Source organism: Salmo trutta, chromosome 14 (assembly GCF_901001165.1).
Source record: "Salmo trutta chromosome 14, fSalTru1.1, whole genome shotgun sequence".
Classification (NCBI taxonomy): domain Eukaryota; kingdom Metazoa; phylum Chordata; class Actinopteri; order Salmoniformes; family Salmonidae; genus Salmo; species Salmo trutta.
This window is the reverse complement of record NC_042970.1, coordinates 84,379,468-84,402,116: the sequence shown is the minus strand read 5'-3', so window position 1 is coordinate 84,402,116 and position 22,649 is coordinate 84,379,468. Positions and strand designations below refer to the sequence as shown.

At 42.5% G+C, this 22,649-nt stretch overlaps 1 protein-coding gene and 1 long non-coding RNA gene across 3 annotated transcripts; one reads left to right on the top strand and one right to left on the bottom strand.

Moving 5' to 3' along the window:
• Positions 1–2,263: 2,263 nt before the first annotated feature.
• LOC115147722 (zinc finger protein 501-like) lies at positions 2,264–17,336 on the bottom strand. Of its 2 annotated transcripts, XM_029690017.1 has the most exons (6): positions 16,975–17,336; positions 11,769–11,847; positions 11,053–11,172; positions 4,644–4,760; positions 3,557–3,878; positions 2,264–3,464 (listed from the first exon to the last, which is right to left on the bottom strand). In XM_029690017.1, exons 3-6 carry the CDS (start codon positions 11,156–11,158, stop codon positions 2,747–2,749), a joined length of 1,263 nt encoding a protein of 420 aa, XP_029545877.1. In that variant the 5' UTR covers positions 11,159–11,172; positions 11,769–11,847; positions 16,975–17,336; the 3' UTR covers positions 2,264–2,746. The 2 variants fall into 2 exon arrangements, with proteins under 2 accessions (XP_029545877.1, XP_029545876.1); XM_029690016.1 differs by lacking the exon at positions 11,769–11,847.
• On the top strand, positions 17,268–22,606 carry LOC115147725 (uncharacterized). The gene is made up of 3 exons (XR_003866469.1): positions 17,268–17,345; positions 22,360–22,407; positions 22,527–22,606. It is a non-coding gene; the product is annotated as an uncharacterized LOC115147725 (long non-coding RNA).
• The last annotated feature ends 43 nt before the right edge of the window (positions 22,607–22,649 follow it).

Sequence of the window (22,649 nt, the reverse complement as noted above, 5' to 3'; positions counted from 1 at the left end):
CAGAATACATTCTAGAATCATAATGTTGTTACCTGTCAGAGTATATCCTAGAATCTAGTAGAGTCATAATGTAACCTATCACGAGTATATCCTAGAATCTAGTAGAGTCATAATGTAACCTATCAGAGTATATCCTAGAAACCAGTATAATCATAATGTAACCTATCAGAGTATATCCTAGAATCTAGTAGAATAATAATATAAACTATCAGAGTATATCCTAGTGTCTACAGAATAAAGTATACCCTGCCATACAAAGTATATCATTGTATACTTCTAGAATGACTGGGGCAAGGCAAGGGTGGCCTATAATATAGGGTCGATTGGCAACAGTGATGGTCTAGTCCATCTTTAAAACCTCGATTTTGAAGCCTAAAAATAACATGCCTAGCAAACAGCTAAATGTTGTTTTTACTTTCTATTCTAATTGAGGCTCCACATGTTGTCATGGAAAATATTAATTATTTCCAACAACCAAGGAGCAACTGCACCGTAAATCCAGTGCATATTGAACAACTGAGAATGCTGAAAGCATAGAAATAAGAATGAATAGGATGGGCTTGGAAGCTCTAACCCTGGCAAACTCATGGGTACACTCGCAAATAATGGCTGCCTTCTATTGTAATGCAATAATGTTCATGGTATTTTGGAATGTTCTATCAACTGATGCTGGGTTGCAATGGTAATGTAAAATGTTAATTCAAATGATACTAACTGATGTGGCTCATGCAATGGAATGTATTATTTCTTTTTACGTCAGTTTAGTTCACTCAACAAATCACAGCACAGATTAAAGGGTACACTTCCTGCTTTTACTTCCTGGCATGGATACACTCAAAATGGCTGCCAGTCCACCCATTATGCCATCATTGACTTGAATGGAGACACCTTTCTATTCATTCTTATTTCTATGGCTGAAAAGCCAGTCTCTTTGGCAATGACGAGGAGTGGCATGTTAGCTGAAGAGACTGGTACCCAGACTACATATAATGGGCTTCATTGCAGGACTTTTTGGGGACCAACAATTGATTCCCATTCAAAATCCTATTTTTCCTAACCCCTAACCCTAACTGTAAACTAACTCCTAAACAATAACCCCTAAACAACAACTGTAAACTAACCCCTGAGCCTAAAATAACCTTTTTACAAGTGAAGACTGCCAAAAAGTCCTTACTTCTCTGAATTTGAGTTGGTTTACTATTCATGAGAACTTCTGGTACTCACAAGTATAGTAAAATGTGTACACACACATACAAAACATACGACTATTAAATGTACCATTACAATTGTTATGTCATACGTATAAAGAGCATTGTTCAGTGTTCATTAAAATGGGACAAGGCGTAGACCAGAGGGGTTTTACTACAAAGCAGATTCAATGAGTTAGCTAGCCAGCTTGTCTAAATATTCTGATATGACCTTTTCTTCATTTAGAAAGATAAGCTTGGAATTGGCATTGGCAACACTCTACTCAGCCAACTGGATGCAGGCTATCACAGTGCCATCCGTTTTGTCACCAGAGCCCCTTATACTACCCACCACTGCGACCTGTATGCTCTAGTCGGCTGGCACTCGCTACATATTCGTCGCCAGACCCACTGGCTCCAGGTCATCTATAAGTCTATGCTAGGTAAAGCTCCGCCTTACCTCAGCTCACTGGTTACGATAACAACACCCACCCGTAGCACGCGCTCATCCCCAAAGCCAACACCCCCTTTGGCCATCTTTCCTTCCAGTTCTCTGCTGCCAATGACTGGAACAAATTGCAAAAATCGCTGAAGCTGGAGACTTATTTCCTCCACTAACTTTAAACATCAGCTATCTGAGCAGCTAACCGATTGCTGCAGCTGTACATAGTCCATCTGTAAATAGCCCACCCAATCTACCTACCTCATCCCCATATTGTTTTTATTTACTTTGCTGCTCTTTTGCACACCATTATTTCTACTTGCACATCACCAGCTGCTCATCTATCACTCCAGAGTTAATTTGCCAAATTGTAATTACTATGGCCTATTTATTCCCTTACCTCCTCATGACATTTGCACACACTGTATATAGATTTTTTGATGTAAAAAAAAATGGTGTTATTAACTGTATGCTTGTTTATTCCATGTGTAACTCTGTGTTGTTGTATGTGTCAAACTACTTTGCTTTATCTTGGCCAGGTCGCAGTTGTAAATGAGAACTTGTTCTCAACTAGCCTACCTGGTTAAATAAAAATACAAAAATTGTTTAAGTGACTCAACCAAAAACGCATATCTAATTTTGAATTTATTAATTAGTCAGAAAATCAATAGATATTTCTGGTTGCTTATCAAAGTTAGCTGGATAACTAATTGATCCTGCTTTGTAGTATACCCCCTCTGTACACATATGTAATTAGAATACTCACAAGCAGATCCCTACTACAAGCTATTAAAGTGAACTTAATTATTTTTGTTGGTTCTCGGTTGCTGAGATTAATAATAATAGCCATTTAGCAGATGCTTTTATCCAAAGCAACTTAGTCAGTCATGCATGCACACATTCACGTATGGGTGGTCCCAGGAATTGAACACAGAATTCTAGTATTAGTAGCAGTAGCAGTAGTAGAACACTACAGTTGCTGCTCTTTCAAAGCATACAGAGACGTCCAGCGTGTCCGGCATGTGTTAGTCCGGCGTGTGTGCTAGTCCGGTGTCTGTTAGTCCGGTGTCTGTTAGTCCGGTGTCTGTTAGTCCGGTGTCTGTTAGTCCGGTGTCTGTTAGTCCGGTGTCTGTGTGTGTGTCTTCTGGTGTTTTCTGAGTCTCCAGATGTGCAGAAAGCATTTGCCACAGACCAGACACTGGAAGGGCCTCTCTCCTGTGTGAATGAGCTGATGCTCTTTTAAACTAGAAGATGTGGAGAGACTGGCCCCGCAGTCGGCACAGTGGTGAAGTTTCTCCCCTGTGTGAGTCCGATGGTGTGCCCTCATGTTACCCCTCTGTGAGAAACCCTTCCCACACACGGGACAGTGGAATGGTTTCTCTCCCGTGTGAATCCGCTGGTGGGATTTCAACTGCTGCAAGTCGATGAAGCTTTTCCCACAATCGGTGCAGAGGTGAGGTCTCTCCCCAGTGTGGATGAGAAGGTGCCTCTTCAGAGTCTCTGACCGGGAATAGGCCTTCCCACAGTCAGGGCAGCGGTGCGGTTTCTCTCCCGTATGCGCGCGTTGGTGCCGTCGAAGCTCGGATGGTTTGGGGAAGCAGATCCCGCAGTCAGCGCAGCGGTGGGGTCTCTCCATCTTCCCTTGGTGAGCCTGCTCGTGCACTTTCCGGTGACGGTCGTCGGCAAAGCTCTTCCCGCACTGGGAGCAAGGGAACGGTTTCTCTCCGGTGTGTCCTCGCTCGTGCCGAACCAGGCCGGATAACTTCTTGAAGGTCTTGCCACATTTAGGACACGGGTGGTCCATCCTCTTTCTCCTCTGGTGTACGGGCTGGTGCCTTAGATTAGAACACGATTGTTATTGTCTACACAGTTAATTGTCCATTAACTTTTTACAGAACAGAAATGGGTCTTTGGTGTTCTGGCTTACCTTCTGAGGCGCGATAGCTTCTCAAACGTCTTGCCACATTGTTGACACTGGTGAGTCAGCTTCTCGGTGCTCTTGTGTGTTGCACTGTGTTTCTTCAGGACTGAGAGGTTGCCAAAAGACTGGTTGCAGTCAGGGCACGGGTGCTTGCTCTTCCTCAAGTGTGATGGCTCATGCCTCTTCAGACGCGACAGCCTCTCAAAGGTTTTACCACAGTCGGGGCACTGGTGAAGTTTCTTTCCTGTGTTCTTATTCTTTGTTGGTGGTTTGGGTTCTCCTACCTTCACTACCACAGTGGGACTAGGTGTGTAGTCGGAGTCTGAACCTAGACAGACAAAGGAATAGATTTAGCCTGGTTAGAACATTGGTTAGTGTCTGGATTAACCAGGCTAGAATTATTCAGTTTAGAGTAAACAAAAAGTGTGAGTGTGAGACAAGACACAGGTAGTCATTGGACGGGAGGGCGGTCACTCAATGTTGGGCATATTACACAATGTAAGTGACATATACTATTAAAAGGCCAAATGCAGCCATTTGACTGTATATCAAATAATTTCCAGGTAACAATTAAGTACCTTACTGTAATAGTTTCCCTTTAAAGTTGTCAAATAGAAAAAATAGCTTTTTAGCAAAAAAAAAAAATGTAATGCAAGAATTTTGCTAGTTCTGTCTGGGAGTGGTTCGAGTGAGGGTTCTAATTGGAGGGGCCGAATGGGAGGGAAATGTCACCTGAAAACGATCTGTTATTGGCAGAGAGGTTTGGGACTCTTATTGGTCTATTAACTCCACCCATACAAAACCTGCTGATTAGGTGGATATCAGAGGTGGACAACTCCAGTCCTGTGACACCAATCAGGCCATTGAGGACTGGAATTGCCCACCCCTGGTGTAGATGGCATTTTTAACCAGCAACTATCAAGAAATAACACTGATCATATATATATTTTTTACACTTTTACAGTGTTAGTTTCATCAGCTGTTGTATAACTATGACACAAAACAAAGAAACTGAATTTTGACCGCAACTGGGCCTTTAACACAATGCTACCGACATTACTATGAAACTGCTAATGTTCTCCCCAAACCCAACCTCGGTCAACCATGTCCTCATCCTCCTCCTCTTTGACAATCACATTGAATGTTGGTTTTCTTGCTTCACTGAGCCCTGGAAGGCCCTCTGGTTCCAACTCAGACTTATCAACAGCACCTGGGGATGGAATAGAATTAGGTTAATTTCTAAATCCCCTTAACAAAATCCCAGTTGGAAGAATCTCAGAATCAGGTGAGAAGCAGGAAATCTGTGAATCCTCCAACTAAGATTTCTGGGAATTTTTGGAGTTATGGGAATTGTGCCTAACCGGCCTTATTGTCAACACTAGCTAGGTTTGTTACAATAGGGCATTTCCATGGTAATGGAATGACATAGACTCTGATTTTTCACTTGAAAAATGTATGCCTAACAAACACCATTGATTTCAAAGTTTAACAAAACCATACCACTCTATTTTAACAATTAACACTGAACATTTTACTATAAAACACATTTACTAGAAGAACTGTTCAGATCCAAAGTTGGGTAACAGAATTTCGGTAAAATCTCCCTCAGTTTTTTTTATGTAACCAAGATAAAGTTTGATCATAAAGTTACTGTTCCACTTCCCTACTTGGATTCATTATTAATAATCTTGACGCGCTAACATCCAGCGAAAAATCAGAGCGCCATATTCATAACCAAATCTAATAAATTCTGTTTCTCAAACATAGGACTATTTTACACCATTTTATAGATACACTTCTCCTGAATCGAACCACGTTGTCCGATTTCAAAAAGGCTTTACAGCGAAAGCAAAACATTACATTATGTTAGGAGTGTACAGACACAATAGCCACACCGCCATTTTCCGACCAACCACATGCATCACAAATAACCAAAACACAGCTAAATGAAGCACTAACCTTTGACAATCTTCATCAGATGACACTCCTAGGACATCATGTTACACAATACATGCATTATTTTCTGAACATCGGCACGTGATGTTCAGAAAATATTTTCCCTCAAATGCTGCCGGTGAATCAGCGCTACAATTTACAAAATTACTATTCAAAAACATTGGTTAAAATATAATATTGTCATTCAAAGAATTCTAGATTAAAATCTCGTGAATGCAACCGCATTGCCAGATTTAAAAATAACTTTATTGGGAAATCACACTTTGCAATAAACGAGGTGCTATGCTCAAAAATAGGCTAGGCGATACAGGTTAGCGCCATCTTGGACTCATCTAAAATCAAATATACTATTGTAAATATTCCCTTACCTTTGATTATCTTCATCAGAAGGCACTTCCAGGAATCCCAGGTCCACAACAAATGTAGTTTTGTTCGAAAAAGTTTATCATTTATGTCCCAATAGCTCCTTCTTGTTAGCGCGTTTCGAAGGCTACTCAAAATGTACGAAGCGCGCGGGGTTGTCGTCACGAATGTGCAAAAAAATGTATTTACGTTCGTTTTAACATATCAAACGTTGTTTAACATAAATCTTTAGGGCCATTTTCAATCAGAACTTCAATAATATTCAAGGCGGACGATTGCATTGTCTTACTAAACGTTTCGGAACGAGAGAGTACCCACGGGCACGCGCGTCATAGTAGTAATGGCCCTCCCCTTATGACAAACTTTCCAGGCCTCTCGTTCGGTCAGTTTTTACAGGAGAAGACTCAAACCACTTTGTAAAGACTGTTGACATCTAGTGGAAGCCTTAGGAAGTGCTAAATGAATCCTAACTCACGGTGTGTTTCATAGGCAAAGGCTTGAAAGTGATTCCACAAATCAGATTTCCACTTCCTGTTAGGATTTGTCTCAGGGTTTTGACTGCCATATGAGTTCTGTTATACTCAGACACCATTCAAACAGTTTTAGAAACTTTAGAGTGTTTTCTATCCAAATCTACTAATTATATGCATATCCTAGCTTCTGAATTTGAGTAGGAGGCCGTTTAAAATGGGCACGTATTTTTTTCAAAATTCGCAATAGCGCCCCCTGGCCTTAACGTGCGTCAAGAGGATTATTAAGGGGCCATCACCATAACTCTCATTTTAACCTGTTAGGGCTAGGGGGCAGTATTTACACGGCCGGATAAAAAACGTACCCGATTTAATCTGGTTACTACTCCTACCCAGTAACTAGAATATGCATATAATTATTGGCTTTGGATAGAAAACACCCTAAAGTTTCTAAAACTGTTTGAATGGTGTCTGTGAGTATAACAGAACTCATATGGCAGGCAAAAACCTGAGAAGATTCCTTACAGGAAGTGCCCTCTGACAAGATCTTGTTCTTCTTGTCTCTGTTTATTGAAGACTGAGGATCTTTGCTGTAACGTGACACTTCCTACGGCTCCCATAGGCTCTCAGAGCCCGGGAAAAAGCTGAATGATGTCATTCCAGCCCCAGGCTGAAACACATTTGCGCTTTTGGCAAGTGGCCGATAAGAGGATAATGGGCTTTGGCGCGTGCACGAGTCGACTCCATGCTTTATTTTATTTCGTCTTTTTACCTAAACGCAGATTCCCGGTCGGAATATTATCGCTTTTTTACGAGAAAAATTGCATAAAAATGTATTTTAAACAACGGTTGACATGCTTCGAAGTACGGTAATGGAATATTTAGAATTTTTTTGTCACGAAATGCGCCGTGCTCGTAACCCTTATTTACCCTTTCGGATAGTGTCTTGAATGCACGAACAAAACGCCGCTGTTTGGATATAACAATGGATTATTTGGGACCAAACCAACATTTGTTATTGAAGTAGAAGTCCTGGGAGTGCATTCTGACGAAGAACACCAAAGGTAATCAAACTTTTCTAATAGTAAATCGGAGTTTGGTGAAGGCTAAACTTGCTGGGTGTCTAAATAGCTAGCCCTGTGATGCCGGGCTATCTACTTAGAATATTGCAAAATGTGCTTTCACCAAAAAGCGATTTTAAAAATCGGACAGAGTGCAGAGGAGTTCTGTATCTATAATTCTTAAAATAATTTATGCTTTTTGTGAACGTTTATCGTGAGTAATTTAGTAAATTGTTAGTAAATTCGCCGGAAGTTTGCGGGGGGTATGCTAGTTCTGAACGTCACATGCTAATGTAAAAAGCTGATTTTTTTATATAAATATGAACTTGATTGAACAAAACATGCATGTATTGTATAACAATGTCCTAGGTGTGTCATCTGATGAAGATCATCAAAGGTTAGTGCTGCATTTAGCTGTCTTCTGGGTTTTTGTGACATTATATGCTAGCTTGAAAAATGGGTGTCTGATTATTTCTGGCTGGATACTCTGCTGACATAATCTAATGTTTTGCTTTCATTGTAAAGCCTTTTTGAAATCGGACAGTGTGGTTAGATTAACGAGAGTCTTGTCTTTAAATAGCTGTAAAATAGTCATATGTTTGAGAAATTGAAGTAATAGCATTTCTAAGGTATTTGAATAACGCGCCACAGGATTCCACTGGCTGTTACGTAGGTGGGACGATTTGGTGCCACCTACCCTAGAGAGGTTAATACACCAATGGTAACATGATATTCTCTTACCCAATTTAAATAAGTACCGCCTTGTAACCAACATCGGAGAAGGCACGTTTTCAGAGGGGCGTGGTTTATATAGCTAGATCACAGTAGGCTGCTGAGGGGAGAACGGCTCATAATAATGGCAGGAACAGAGCAAATGGAATGGCATCGAACACCTGGAGATTTGATACCATTTCACTGATTCCGCTCCAGTCATTACCACGAGCCCGTTCTCCCTAATTAAGGTACCACCAACCTCCCGTGAGCTAGATAGCTACTCTACTGGTGCCAAAATGTGACTGTAGGGTGTCAGCAAATATAATGAAAAGTGGACCCTGTTCATCTATGGCAAAGATACTTCTACGTTTCCCCTTTCATCTGTGTCAGCTCGATAACTAGGTATTCAGCCAGCATGGAACAAAGGGGGGGGGGGGGGGGTCGTTCCAACCTCTGACACAGTTGTCATGTCAACACATTCGTCAGTGCTGCTGTGAACCGCATCACAAGAGACATACCAAATGGGAGATGTATATTTAAAAAAAATGTAAAGTGTAAAGCTATATTGGTGATTTCCAGCCACCTGCAGCGCTGCAGTCTTGTCATTTATTTACTGTAGCCACTAGATGGCGGCGATAGAGCTTAAACCCATTTACTAACTATAGGCAACGCAATTTGAAGAAGACGACAATGCTCTGTGCATTGGCTGAAAGCTCGCAATCATAGAGAATGATAGAGGCCTCTAGTGGCCAAAAGGCTTTATTAGCATGGGCAGCACCATTGAGGGCCTCCACTATTTGAATATAGTCAACTGGGTGGGACTTCCAACTTAATTGGCTAATCCCTCCTGTTGAAGTCATGTCATCAGGAGGGATCAGCCAATCGTGAAGAAGAAAATTAACGTCACAAAAAGGACATTGCCCATGCAAGGGTGCGTCCTCCATCTCTCTCTATGCTCCCAACCCATAGGAATCCCAACCCAGTTGACTATTAAAAAAATGGTTGAAGCCCTCAATGGCAACGTCCATGCTAAAACGGGTGAAATACATCTAGAGTCCTCCATCTGTGGTTTGAGCAGAAATCAAAACTTTGCTTATTCCTAATATTAAGGATATAAAATGGTTGGGGAAAGTATACAGTTGAAGTCAGAAGTTTATATACACCTTAGCTAAATACATTTAAAACTCAGTTTTTCACAATTCCTAACATTTAATCCTAGTAAGAATTCCCTGTCTTAGGTCAGTTAGGGTCACATTTTATTTTAAGAATGAAATGTCTAAATAATAGTAGAGTGATTTATTTCAGCTTTTATTTCTTTCATCACATTCCCAGCGGGTCAGAAGTTTACATACACTCAATTAGTATTTGGTAGCATTGCCTTTAAATTGTTTAACTTGGGTCAAACTTTCAGGTAGCCTTCAACAAGCTTCCCACAATAAGTTGGGTGAATTTTGGCCCATTCCTCTTGACAGAGCTGGTGTAACGGAGTCAGGTTTGTAGGCTTCCTTGCTCGCACACGCCTTTTCAGTTCTGCCCACAAATGTTCTATAGGATTGAGGTCAGGACTTTGATGGCCACTCCAATACCTTGACTTTGTTGTCCTTAAGCCATTTTGCCACAACTTTGGAAGTATGATTGGGGTCATTGTCCATTTGGAAGACCCATTTGTGACCAAGCTTTAACTTCCTGACTGATGTCTTGAGATGTTGCTACAATATATCCACAATTTTCCTCCCTCATGATGCCATCTATTTTGTGAAGTGCACCAGACCCTCCTGCAGCAAAGCACCCCCACAATATGATGCTGCCACCCCCGTACGATCTTTGTCCCCATGTGCAGTTGCAAACCGTAGTTGGGCTTTTTTATGGTGGTTTTGGAGCAGTGGCTTCTTCCTTGCTGAGCGACCTTTCAGGTTATGTCGATATAGGACTCATTTCACTGTGGATATAGATACCTCTGTACCTGTTTCCTCCAACATCTTCACAAGGTCATTTGCTGTTGTTCTGGGACTGATTTGCACTTTTCGCACCAAAGTATTCATCTCTAGGAGACCGAACGCGTCTCCTTCCTGAGTGGTATGATGGCTGCGTGGTGCCATGGTGTTTATACTTGCACACTATTGTTTGTACAGATGAACATGGTATCTTCAGGCATTTGGAAATTGCTCCCAAGGATGACCAGACTTGTGGAGGTCTACAATTTTTTAAACTGAGGTCTTGGATGATTTCTTTTGATTTCCCCATGATGTCAAGCAAAGAGGCATTGAGTTTGAAGGTAGGCCTTGAAATACATCCACAGGTACACCTCCAATTATGTAAATTGGCCTATCAGAAGCTTCTAAATCTATGACATCATTTTCTGAATTATAAGTGAAATAATCTGTCTGTAAACAATTGTTGGAAAAATTACTTGTGTCATGCACAAAGTAGATGTCCTAACCAACTTGCAAAAACTACATTTTGTTAACAAGATATGTGGAATGGTTGAAAAATGAGTTTTAATGACTCAAACCTAAGTATGTAAACTTCTGAGTTCAACTGTATATGCCTTCATTTCTCAAAAATATAGACTCAGCTTTCATGTACCGTCGGTGGTGTTCCAGCCCGACTAGCTGCGCAGGCGTTGCGACAACCAATGGTTTCGTGCCACATCATCGATTGCTCAGTCTGGCATCAAATTTCTATATCACATGATGTGGTCAGCTGGTATGTTAAACACCCATCCAGCCGTTGTGAGATCTGACATGTTGGCATGTTTTCAGGCAGTAACGTCCCACCCCCGTGTACTCCAGTAGCATGTGTACGGCTGCGGTCCACTTCTATTTCAGAACTCTTTCTCTTCTACCCAATGGCAACAGAACATATGAGAGGAGTAGCACTGCCCCACTTCTTAAACACTTTTAAAGTAGGAAAAAAAAAGTTATATATCCTAGTTTACCTTCATGACTGTAGTCCATTTGTGAGGGCTGGACAGGGTTACACCAGCTGTGTGTAACGTCATCATCACTAGTGGGTTCGTCTTTAACACTGATGTGAGGATCCATATATGGTGCTTTATCTGTAGGTGGGATGGCACGTACACACACAAAATGAAGTGAAATGTTTAGTTTTGGCAAAAGTTGGCAGGTTTCCATTGACCAAGCAATGTCGCAAAAAATATCATTGCGACGTGTAATGGAAACGGCAGATCTAGGAGAACTTTTCTCAACAACATTTGTATCTGTTCGACATGGGTAGATTTGTCTTTTGACAAACTTTCTTTACTACGAGACATGATGATGGAAAGTGTTTTTTTCAAAGAAATTATAGCAGGATAATGTTGAAGGTACGCGGGGTACATGATGTCATCACGTAACTATATATAAAACTCCACATTTAATTGTAAATCCCTACTGCCTGCAAAAAACATTTTTTCAACTAAAAATTACATTTATTTTTAGGACTGATTTTCCTAACAGTTCAAGAATGCCTGAATTGCTTTGCCTTGCTTTTCTGGTTGGCTGGCAAGTTTCGCCATCCAATTATTTAGGATCTACAGGAGAGCAAGTTACCCAATGATCTGCAGTATATATTTTTAGACACACACTAGATGACAATAGAGGCCCATACATAGCATCAGCAATCCAGAGTTTACATACACATCATTGCACTTACCCCATTCATAGACGCCAACTGCTTTTGCTCCTATTTATGATAGTGTCTTCTGACCGAGGGAGTTTTGTTAAGAGCCTAGCTTAAGGTACCATTTTGGAAACATAAATAACTTATTAAAAAAAAACTTCATAGGGTTAGTGGTCCCACATGGCCATATTATATCCATGTTACAGCGTTTGTTTACAGAAAACAGAGGTGGCCACCTGTGCTACATTGCTATGCTTCGAACACACCGACACAATGACACGTTGCGTTTGCCTTGCAGCATCGTGTTGCGGGAGGCAGTTGCAGTGCGTTCGGTGTGGTGCATACGTTGAACGTATGCGTCAAACTAAGTGTAGACGGCTTGACAGAAATGGTAGCAGAAGGTGAATGTTGAACTTTGGTTGCATACATATCCAGATGATGCTGCATACTATTTTGCGCAATGACACGGTCGGTGTGTTCGAAGCGTATCTAGCGTACTTCAAACACTTGTAAGCGTAACTCGGAAAGTGTAGCGAAAGTGTAGTTCCGTCAGATGGAGGCACCCATATGTATGAATCTGTGCAAATAATTTTTATTTAAAGTATTTTTTTCTCGCTAATGAAAGGGCCATATGTTTCGAGAGCGATGATTATCGAATCGTATTAATCACATGCACCGAATACAACAGGTGAAATGACTTCTGACAAGCCCGTAACCAACAATGCAATTTAAAAAAAATACAGATAAGAATAAGAGAAAAGTAACAATTAAAGAGCAGCATGAAATAACAGGGAGACTAAACAGGGCGGTACCGATACCGAGTCAATGTGCAGGGGCGTGGTTATTTGAGGTAGTAAGTACATGTAGAGTTACTAAAGTGACAATGCATAGATGACAGAGTAGCAGTGGTTGTTGTTTCTAAACGTTAAAACACAGTGTCGAGACTGAAGTTCACACGAACCAGTTGTTAGAGAAGCTAATCACTGGAACATGTAGGGAGAAGGCAGAATGCCACCTAGAGTTAGAGAGAGCTGCATGGACCATTGCGATATGTTGGCACATTAATTATTAGAATATGGCAAATATTAGTCAATTCTTGCATTCTATCCATGCAGGCTTTCACGGGCTACCTGAGACATGAAACAGATAGGTGGGTATACGGGCTGTCGAGAACTTATTAATGCGCAACTTGCTTAAATGGAAACACTTAATAAACCACTTCATTTTTATTCGACACTGTAGGTTTTAGCTAAAGTGTTAGTGTTTAGTCATTATGTCCAGCTGTTTTTCTCGACAAGATAGTTGAATGGAAACGCACCACAACAGGCAATTGTCGCATTTGCCTGGAAACCCAACATTGAATTGGTTAGAATTCTACGTCAGCAAGAAATTAGCCTTTGAATCAGGAATGTTTCCTCTCACGACCTCCATTTTATTTTACTAGGCAAGTCAGTTAAAAACAAATTATTATTTTCAATGACGGCCTAGGAACAAAGGATTAACTGCCTTGTTCAGGAGCCGAACGACAGATTTTTACTTTGTCAGCTCGGGGATTCGATCTTGCAACCTTCCGGTTACTAGTCAAACGCTATGCTACCTGCCGCCCCGCTATAGGCCAGAATGTTGAATACAATTATATTTTATGTAATTATACTTTCCTATCGATATGTCTCACATTCCTACCGCCAATAGGACCAACTGCATGGACAACCGGTAGACCTACCTTTAAAATATACTGCTCAAAAAAATAAAGGGAACACTTAAACAACACATCCTACATCTGAATGAAATAAATAATCTTATTAAATACTTTTTTCTTTACATAGTTGAATGTGCTGACAACAAAATCACACAAAAATAATCAATGGAAATCCAATTTATCAACCCATGGAAGTCTGGATTTGGAGTCACACTCAAAATTAAAGTGGAAAACCACACTACAGGCTGATCCAACTTTAATGTAATGTCCTTAAAACAAGTCAAAATGAGGCTCAGTAGTGTGTGTGGCCTCCACATGCCTGTATGACCTCCCTACAACGCCTGGGCATGCTCCTGATGAGGTGGCGGATGGTCTCCTGAGGGATCTCCTCCCAGACCTGGACTAAAGCATCCGCCAACTCCTGGACAGTCTGTGGTGCAATGTGGCGTTGGTGGATGGAGCGAGACATTATGTCCCAGATGTGCGGAATTGGATTCAGGTCTGGGGAACGGGCGGGCCAGTCCATAGCATCAATGCCTTCCTCTTGCAGGAACTGCTGACACCAGCCACATGAGGTCTAGCATTGTCTTGCATTAGGAGGAACCCAGGGCCAACCGCACCAGCATATGGTCTCACAAGGGGTCTGAGGATCTCATCTCGGTACCTAATGGCAGTCAGGCTACCTCTGGCGAGCACATGGAGGGCTGTGCGGCCCCCCAAAGAAATGCCACCCCACACCATGACTGACCCACCGCCAAACCGGTCATGCTGGAGGATGTTGCAGGCAGCAGAACATTCTCCACGGCGTCTCCAGACTCTGTCACGTCTGTCACATGTGCTCAGTGTGAACCTGCTTTCATCTGTGAAGAGCACAGGGCACCAGTGGCGAATTTGCCAATCTTGGTGTTCTCTGGCAAATGCCAAACGTCCTGCACGGTGTTGGGCTGTAAGCACAACCCCCACCTGTGGACGTCGGGCCCTCATACCACCCTCATGGAGTCTGTTTCTGACCGTTTGAGCAGACACATGCACATTTGTGGCCTGCTGGAGGTCATTTTGCAGGGCTCTGGCAGTGCTTCTACTGCTCTTCCTTGCACAAAGGCGGAGGTAGCGGTCCTGCTGCTGGGTTATTTTCCTCCTACGGCCTCCTCCACGTCTCCTGATGTACTGGCCTGTCTCCTGGTAGCGCCTCCATGCTCTGGACACTACGCTGACAGACACAGCAAACCTTCTTGCCACAGCTCGCATTGATGTGCCATCCTGGATGAGCTGCACTACCTGAGCCACTTGTGTGGGTTGTAGACTCCGTCTCATGCTACCACTAGAGTGAAAGCACCGCCAGCATTCAAAAGTGACCAAAACATCAGCCAGGAAGCATAGGAACTGAGAAGTGGTCTGTGGTCCCCACCTGCAGAACCAGTCCTTTATTGGGGGTGTCTTGCTAATTGCCTATAATTTCCACCTGTTGTCTATTCCATTTGCACAACAGCATGTGAAATGTATTGTCAATCAGTGTTGCTTCCTAAGTGGACAGTTTGATTTCACAGAAGTGTGATTGACTCAGGGGCGGAAATCCCGGGGGGGATGGGGGGGACATGACCCCCCCATCCTGGGGAAAATATGATTTGTCCCCCCCAATATATCACTGAAACATAACTATGTAATTTAAATAATAATACGCAATGAAAGCAATTGTGCTGATTATAGACACTTAATAGCGTGTTTTTAAGTTTCAAAAGATTGCGACCCCCCCCCCACCCTTTGCCTCACAATGGTTTGATCCACTGCCAGTTCCTTAGTTAGCAAGGTAACAGAGGGGTCGTATCTACTGTCTGAAAGGCACTCAATGAACGTAACTGACGTGAGGTTAATCCAGTCAATCGCGCCCACACACTAGCTGAATATGCAGAGCTAGCGCGCAAATATTAACTATTAAGCTAGCTAGTACCTATTCCATTTGTGGCCTCGTCAAAGATGGAATCTTTGCTATCGTCAATTTATTCCAAGATCAGCATGCAGATGATGTAAATTAGTGCGTCAAAGTTCCTGTGATAAGGTTAGCGATAAACTGAAGTCCAAACTGAACAGAACTACACTTCTACCATTGTCTTAAATATATTTAATGGTCTCCTTACAAAAGCTAAATTGTCACAAGGGAACTTATTTATTTATTTTATTTTACCTTTATTTAACCCGGGTAGCAAAGATTATAGCAAACACCACTGAAACGGAATTGGTGCTCACTAGCTTTGCAAATTCAGCTATTGTTGGAAGCCAGCCAATATGAAACAAACTGTTAAAATTACAAAAGGTTGCAGCATATGTTGTGTAAATGGTGAACTCATACAGCTGTCAACTCTTGTCATTTTAATCCGTTTCACATTTGCTAGCTACCTTTTAGATCGAAGCCCAAATAGAATGATAAAAGATAAGATGATAGAAGCCCATCTCTTACTGTAAATAACCTACACACTGTGTGTGTGTGTAGCCAGCCAGCCAGCCAGGTAGAAAAATGGCAGAAAAATAAAAGACGGACATCAGAGTATTTTTCAGTACACCAAAACGCAAAGTAAGAACCCTAGTAGCCTAATATCTGAAAGACTAGTTGATAAAATGTTCATAAGAAAGAAATGAAATTCTAATGGAAATGTTTCACAATGATGTCATTAGGCAGAGCAGGCAACAGATGGCACACAGACAGCAGAGTTGGGGACAGATATGCAGGGACAGACTGGCAGAGACAGGGAGTCTCAGGTAAGTTTGTTGAGTCTTTGTTTGGCAACATTATGAAAGGTTCTCAATTTTTTTGACTTGTAAAATAGGAACATAATTGGAAAATGCCATGGATACCCCCACTCTCAACTTAAACTGGTGACTGAACTAAGATTTGGTAAAGGCAATGGTATTGCTGTTGTGGGTAGTTGTGTAGTTTTGGGTACCGGTAGTTAGGAGTACGGCAAACACCTTATTTCTTTGGTTCCTCAATATACATTTACCATATTACAATGTAGGCTATGTGTTACAGCACTACTGTTGGTGTCCCCCTCAGGAATTGCTCTTGAGAAATTTATGTAATTGTCCCCTCCAAAGTTGATATCAGATTTTCGCCCCTGGATTGACTTGGAGTTACATTGTGTTGTTTAAGTGTTCCCTTTATTTTTTTGAGCAGTGTATAATTGGATTCAACATTCGTGAGAGGAAACTTTCCTGATTCAAACGCTCATTTCGGATGGACGTAGAATTCTAGGGAATTCAATGTCGGGTTTCCAGGCAACTGTCGCATCTATTTTCTATGCGAACTTTGTAAAATGTCGACAAATCACTGGACAAGTTCATGGAAACATAACTAGTGACAGAAAGGAGATAACAGTTACCCACAGAATATAGCTGGTAGGCAGAGGCATAATATTTAACGTTATTACAGATCTGATGTTTACAGACATACAAGACAGAGGGCTACAATTAGCAATGACATGATGACAACGGTGGAAATATCACGGTTTATTTCTGTGAACATGTTGCCACTATTTCAGCACTCACCAATAAAGGCCAGCTTCTGACGTTAACAGCACTGCAGCAAACAAAACAGCCACCCACCTATGCTAACGATGCTAGTACTGCTTTTAGCTTGCGCTCTCTGTGACTGTCCTTTTCATAGAGTTCTAGCTATTTAAATTCTCGCATTCTAGTAGTGGCAGTAATCCTTAAATCAGCAACGTATCAAGTCACGTCTCATATATAAATATATTTATTATAACTTGGAAAATGCGGAGTTGCTAGCCACCTACCTGATGGCAGCACAAATATTACGTCACTTCCGGTTTTAGTACGGAACGGAAGTTTACTGTCCTACTGGAGCTCAACCTTTTCTCCCCCAAACGATTAATAGCAAGGACTTTTCAACGTTAAATGTGAGTTCAGGAGTTGATGAATAATGTGCGACTAAAGCTTGCATGGCGCACAGTAAACATTAGGCCTACTGCAGTTAACTAGCTGCTAGCCAAAGGTAGCTTTTTTTGTAACTAGCTAACTTTAGCGAGCTGCACCAGTATCTTGTTAGAGGAGACGTTGAATTTGACGAATCTCCTCTCTTGTCGGGTAATTTACAATCTATTGCCCCAAAAGACAACTCTGCAACCGTTATAATGTCAAAATACATTCGCTCCGATTTGGAAAATCGTTTTGAACAGTCATCCAATTCGGAATTCCAAGTCGGACACTAGGGCATCTATCTAGAGCTCCGACCTGAAGTTCACTAACGTCATTATTTAACCTCGTTTCCCCCCCAGTTGTCCTGAAAGCACCAGTGCTTCCAAAAAAAGGTCGACATTCGAGAAGGGGTAGTTGCCGCTCAATATGGCGAGTGGGTGTGTCGAAAGCGCTCCGGTTTTGATTGAGCGGTTTTTTCCCCCTTCCGTTTCTTACCACGCAATACTGTACATTGACCTAATATACAGCGAGAGTTTGGACTTCTGTTTTGAAGCCAGAGGATGAGTCCGAGTCGCATGTCACTTATTTTTATACAAACAATTGCAAATGTGCAATTATAAAAAATAAAATGTACTGATGATGGGTGAAAGGGGGATACCTAGTCAGTTGTACAACTGAAATGTGTCTAATGCATTTAATCCAACCCCTCTGCTTCACGAGTTGTATGCATGTGCAGACTATGACCCTGAAACTAGGTAGCTACTTCCCACTCCATTGCCGGACAGTAGTGTTTGTCAAGCAGGAGAGAAGGCCACTGTGTCCCGGTGTTGTTGCCATTCATGGCCTCCCCGGTGAGTCGAATGTATGTACATGTATCAAGGTGACAACAAGATGGTTATCAATATTAACTATCTAGACTGGCGCTACAGGAGTGTCAAGGCAAAAACTAACAGACTGGCAAATAGCTTCTACCCCCAGACCATTTGGGCTCCCGAGTGGCGCAGCGGTCTAAGGCACTGGATCTCAGTGCAAGAGGTGTCACTACAGTCCCTGGTTCGAATCCAGGCTGTATCACATCTGGCCGCGATTGGGACTCCCCTAGAACACCGGTGCACTAGTCTACGGCTTATTGACTCGTTGTGCAGCCCAATCAGCCACACAAAACGGTCTTGAGTGGCAACAAATCTGCCCATATTGGGCTGCAGCTACCCATACTTGCTCAATTCTTTGTCTTCTTCTTCGGTGGGGTTTTAAGGCGGACTACAACCTGAAAAGTTGTATTCCTGCCCTCTACTGGACTCAGAAAACAAAGGGTGGAAATCCAAAATAGAAAAGGGAAAAAAACTCAAACTTAACCCCCTCAAACATCTGAAAAACAACATACAAAACAAAAAAGTAATCCTCAGTCATTCAAATTCACTCAGAGCCCTACACAGATCTGGGGACCTGAGAGGACGGAACTGCTCCAGCCAGTATTCCATGCAGCTGTCAAGGTCCCCTGTCGAGCATCGCCACCTTGCTGTCAAAGGTCTAAAGAAAAATGTAGAAAACAACGTGGTAGCTTGAGCTACCACGAGGGGGGGGAAGTAAGGCAGTACGACGTCCCCGGCAAAATAAATAGTGGGGTAATGCCGTACAGGTAAAACATGAGTCTTTCACAATAACTAAAACAAAATGTCAAACTGTAGGCTAGTAGACCACTATTTATCACTACTGCTTGAAAGAGGCATGAACAACGAGCCAATGGCCTTAAACGGGTGGTGTAGCCTACGCTCCATAATGTCAGTGTTCTCGTCTGACCTCATCACATTTAGCCAAGGCAGAGATGAGTGGCCGACACGAGACTCATGCGGCCAGCAGTGGACGCATAAATTCTGGCATAATGACAATCGCCAAATGTCATTACACTTTCTGGTGTCTTGTTTAACAGATGTCTCTTTCCATTCATGACTGTAGCCTAATAAAGCAGACCCTTTGAAGTGATTGTTTGACAATCAGATGAAAACATCATGTTTGTGTTTATGCCACAATAAAAGGTAATACATTTATAAAGTCAAATGACAAATCTTTATGACTCAGAGATGCTATTGAATAAAAAGGGATTCTATATGTAATTATATGACTAGGCCCATTAATTATTTTGGTGCATGCACAAGCGTGTGTACATATAGGAGGTCCCATACGGGAAATAAATGAAATATACATTCACCCCTGCCTATCACATAGCTAGCAAACACTATGGAATGCAGTGTGTACAGCCGTGGCCAAAAGTTTTGAGAATGACACAAATATGAATTTCCACAAAGTTTGCTGCTTCAGTGTCTTTAGATATTTTTGTCAGATGTTACTATGGAATACTGAAGTATAATTACAAGCATTTCATAAGTGTCAAAGGCTTTTATTGACAATTACATGAAGTTGATGCAAAGAGTCAATATTTGCAGTGTGGACCCTTCTTTTTCAAGACCTCTGCAATCCTCCCTGGCATGCTGTCAATTAACTTCTGGGCCACATCCTGACAGATGGCAGCCAATTCTTGCATAATCAATACTTGGAGTTTGTCAGAATTTGTGGGTTTTTGTTTTGTCCACCTGCCTCTTGAGGCTAGACCACAAGTTCTCAATGGGATTGAGGTTTGGGGAGTTTCCTGGCCATGGACCCAAAATATCAATGTTTTGTTCCCCGAGCCACTTAGTTATCACTTTTGCCTTATGGCGAGGTGCTCCATCATGCTGGAAAAGGCAATATTCGTCACCAAACTGTTCCTGGATGGTTGGGAGAAGTTGTTCTCAAAGGATGTGTTGGTACGATTCTTTATTCATGGCTGTGTTCTAAGGCAAAATTGTGAGTGAGCCCACTCCCTTGGCTGAGAACCAACCCCACACATGAATGGTCTCAGGATGCTTTACTGTTGGCATGACACAGGACTGATGGTAGCGCTCACCTTGTCTTCTCCGGACAAGCTTTTTTCCAGATGCCCCAAACAATCGGAAAGGGGATTCATCAGAGACAATGACTTTACCCCAGTCCTCAGCAGTCCAATCCCTGTACCTTTTGCAGAATATCAGTCTGTCCCTGATGTTTTTCCTGGAGAGAAGTGGCTTCTTTGCTGCCCTTCTTGACGACAGGCCATCCTCTAAAAGTCTTCGCCTCACTGTGCGTGCAAATGCACTAACACCTGCCTGCTGCCATTCCTGAGCAAGCTCTGTACTGGTGGTGACCCAATCCTGCATCTGAATCAACTTTAGGAGACGGTCCTGGCACTTGCTGGACTTTTTGGGCACCCTGAAGCCTTCTTCACAACAATTGAACCGCTCACCTTGAAGTTCTTGATGATCCGATAAATGGTTGATTTAGGTGCAATCTTACTGGCAGCAATATCCTTGCCTGTGAAGCCCTTTCTGTGCAAAGCAATGATGACGGCACATGTTTCCTTGCAGGTAACCATGGCTGACAGAGGAAGAACAATGATTCCAAGCACCACCCTCCTTTTGAAGCTTCCAGTCTGTTATTCGAACTCAGTCAGCATGACAGAGTGATCTCCAGCCTTGTCCTCGTCAACACTCACACCTGTGTTAACGAGAGAATCACTGACATGATGTCAGCTGGTCCTTTTGTGGCAGGGCTGAAATACAGTGGAAATGTTTTTTGGGGATTCAGTTCATTTGCATGGCAAATAGGGACTTTGCAATTAATTGCAATTCATCTGATCACTCTTCATAACATTCTGGAGTATATGCAAATTGCCATCATACAAACTGAGGCAGCAGACTTTGTGAAAATGAATATTAGTGTCATTCTCAAAACCTTTGGCTACGACTGTACTAGCTAGCTACCACATAGCTAGCAAACACTCTATGGAATGCAGCGTGTACTAGCTAGCTACCACATAGCTAGCAAACACTCTATGGAATGCAGCGTGCACTAGCTAGCAACCACATAGCTTGCAAACACTCTATGGAATGCAGCGTGTACTAGCTAGCTACCACATAGCGAGGTAGAAAACAAGTTGAAAAAAAGAACTAATGCAATGTACAGTTTATTAGGTACACCCATCTAGTACCGGGTCATCTAGTATTGTTTCCTTGGCTTCCTTATGTAACAGTGTAGGTTCCGTCCCTCTCTTCGCCCCAACCTGGGCTCGAACCAGGGACCCTTGCACACATCAACAACTGACACCCACGAAGCATCGTTACCCATCGCTCCACAAGGGCCGCGGCTTTTGCAACGTAAGGGGAAACCCTACTTCAAATCTCAGAGCGAGTGACGTCACTGATTGAAACGCTATTAGCGCGCACCACCGCTAACTAACTTGCACATCGGTTACACTTACTTACTAGAATCGCGACAACACCGTTGTACTGCTCCATTATGATACTGTCGTACGTGAAAAGCCCAGGAGGCCGGCCGTTTCTGAGATACTGGAACTGGCGCGCCTGGCACCGGCGATCATACCACGCTCAAAGTTGCTTAGGTCACTCATTTTGACAATAGCAACGTTCAATTGAGCAGTAACTGAATGCTGCCATACCTGTCAGCTTGCTTTATATAGCAAGCCACGGCCACGTGACTCACTGTCTGTAGGAGCTAACCATTTTTGTGAACTGGGTGGTGTACCTAATAAACTGGCCGCTGAGTGTATATTTATATCAGCTAGCCACCACATAGCAAACCACTCCATGGAATGTGGCTTGTACTGGTAGCTACCACATTTTAAATGTTACCTTTATTTAACTAGGCAAGTCAGTTTTAAGAACAAATTCTTATTTACAATGAAGGTCTACCCCGGCCAAACCCTAACACGGACGATGCTGGGCCAATGGTGCGCCGCCCCATGGATCTCCCAATCACAGCCAGTTGTGATACAGCCTGGAATTGAACCAGGGTCTGTAATGACACCTTTAGCACTGAAATGCAGTACCTTAAACCACTGCGCGACATAGCGAGGTAGCAAACAACTTTAAATTGTGCTGAGACTTTTTTCTGTTTCTCCAGTTTTGCCTTTTGCCTCCAGCACCTTCACAAATGTGCCCTGGTTGTGCGGTATGTTCTACCCATTATCTACTAGCAAGCGACTTTAGAAAACCACTCTGTAATGTAGCTTGTACTATGTAGCTATGTGGAATTCACCTTCTGCTGTTTGGGCCTCTTGATCATACTAGCTACGGATCCACCTCATGGCCTAACACGTCTGAAGAGGAGGAGAAGATGGAAGTTAAAGAGGAGGTGGAGGAGAGAGCAGTCAAAGAGGAGGTGGAGGAGAGAGCAGTCAAAGAGGAGGTGGA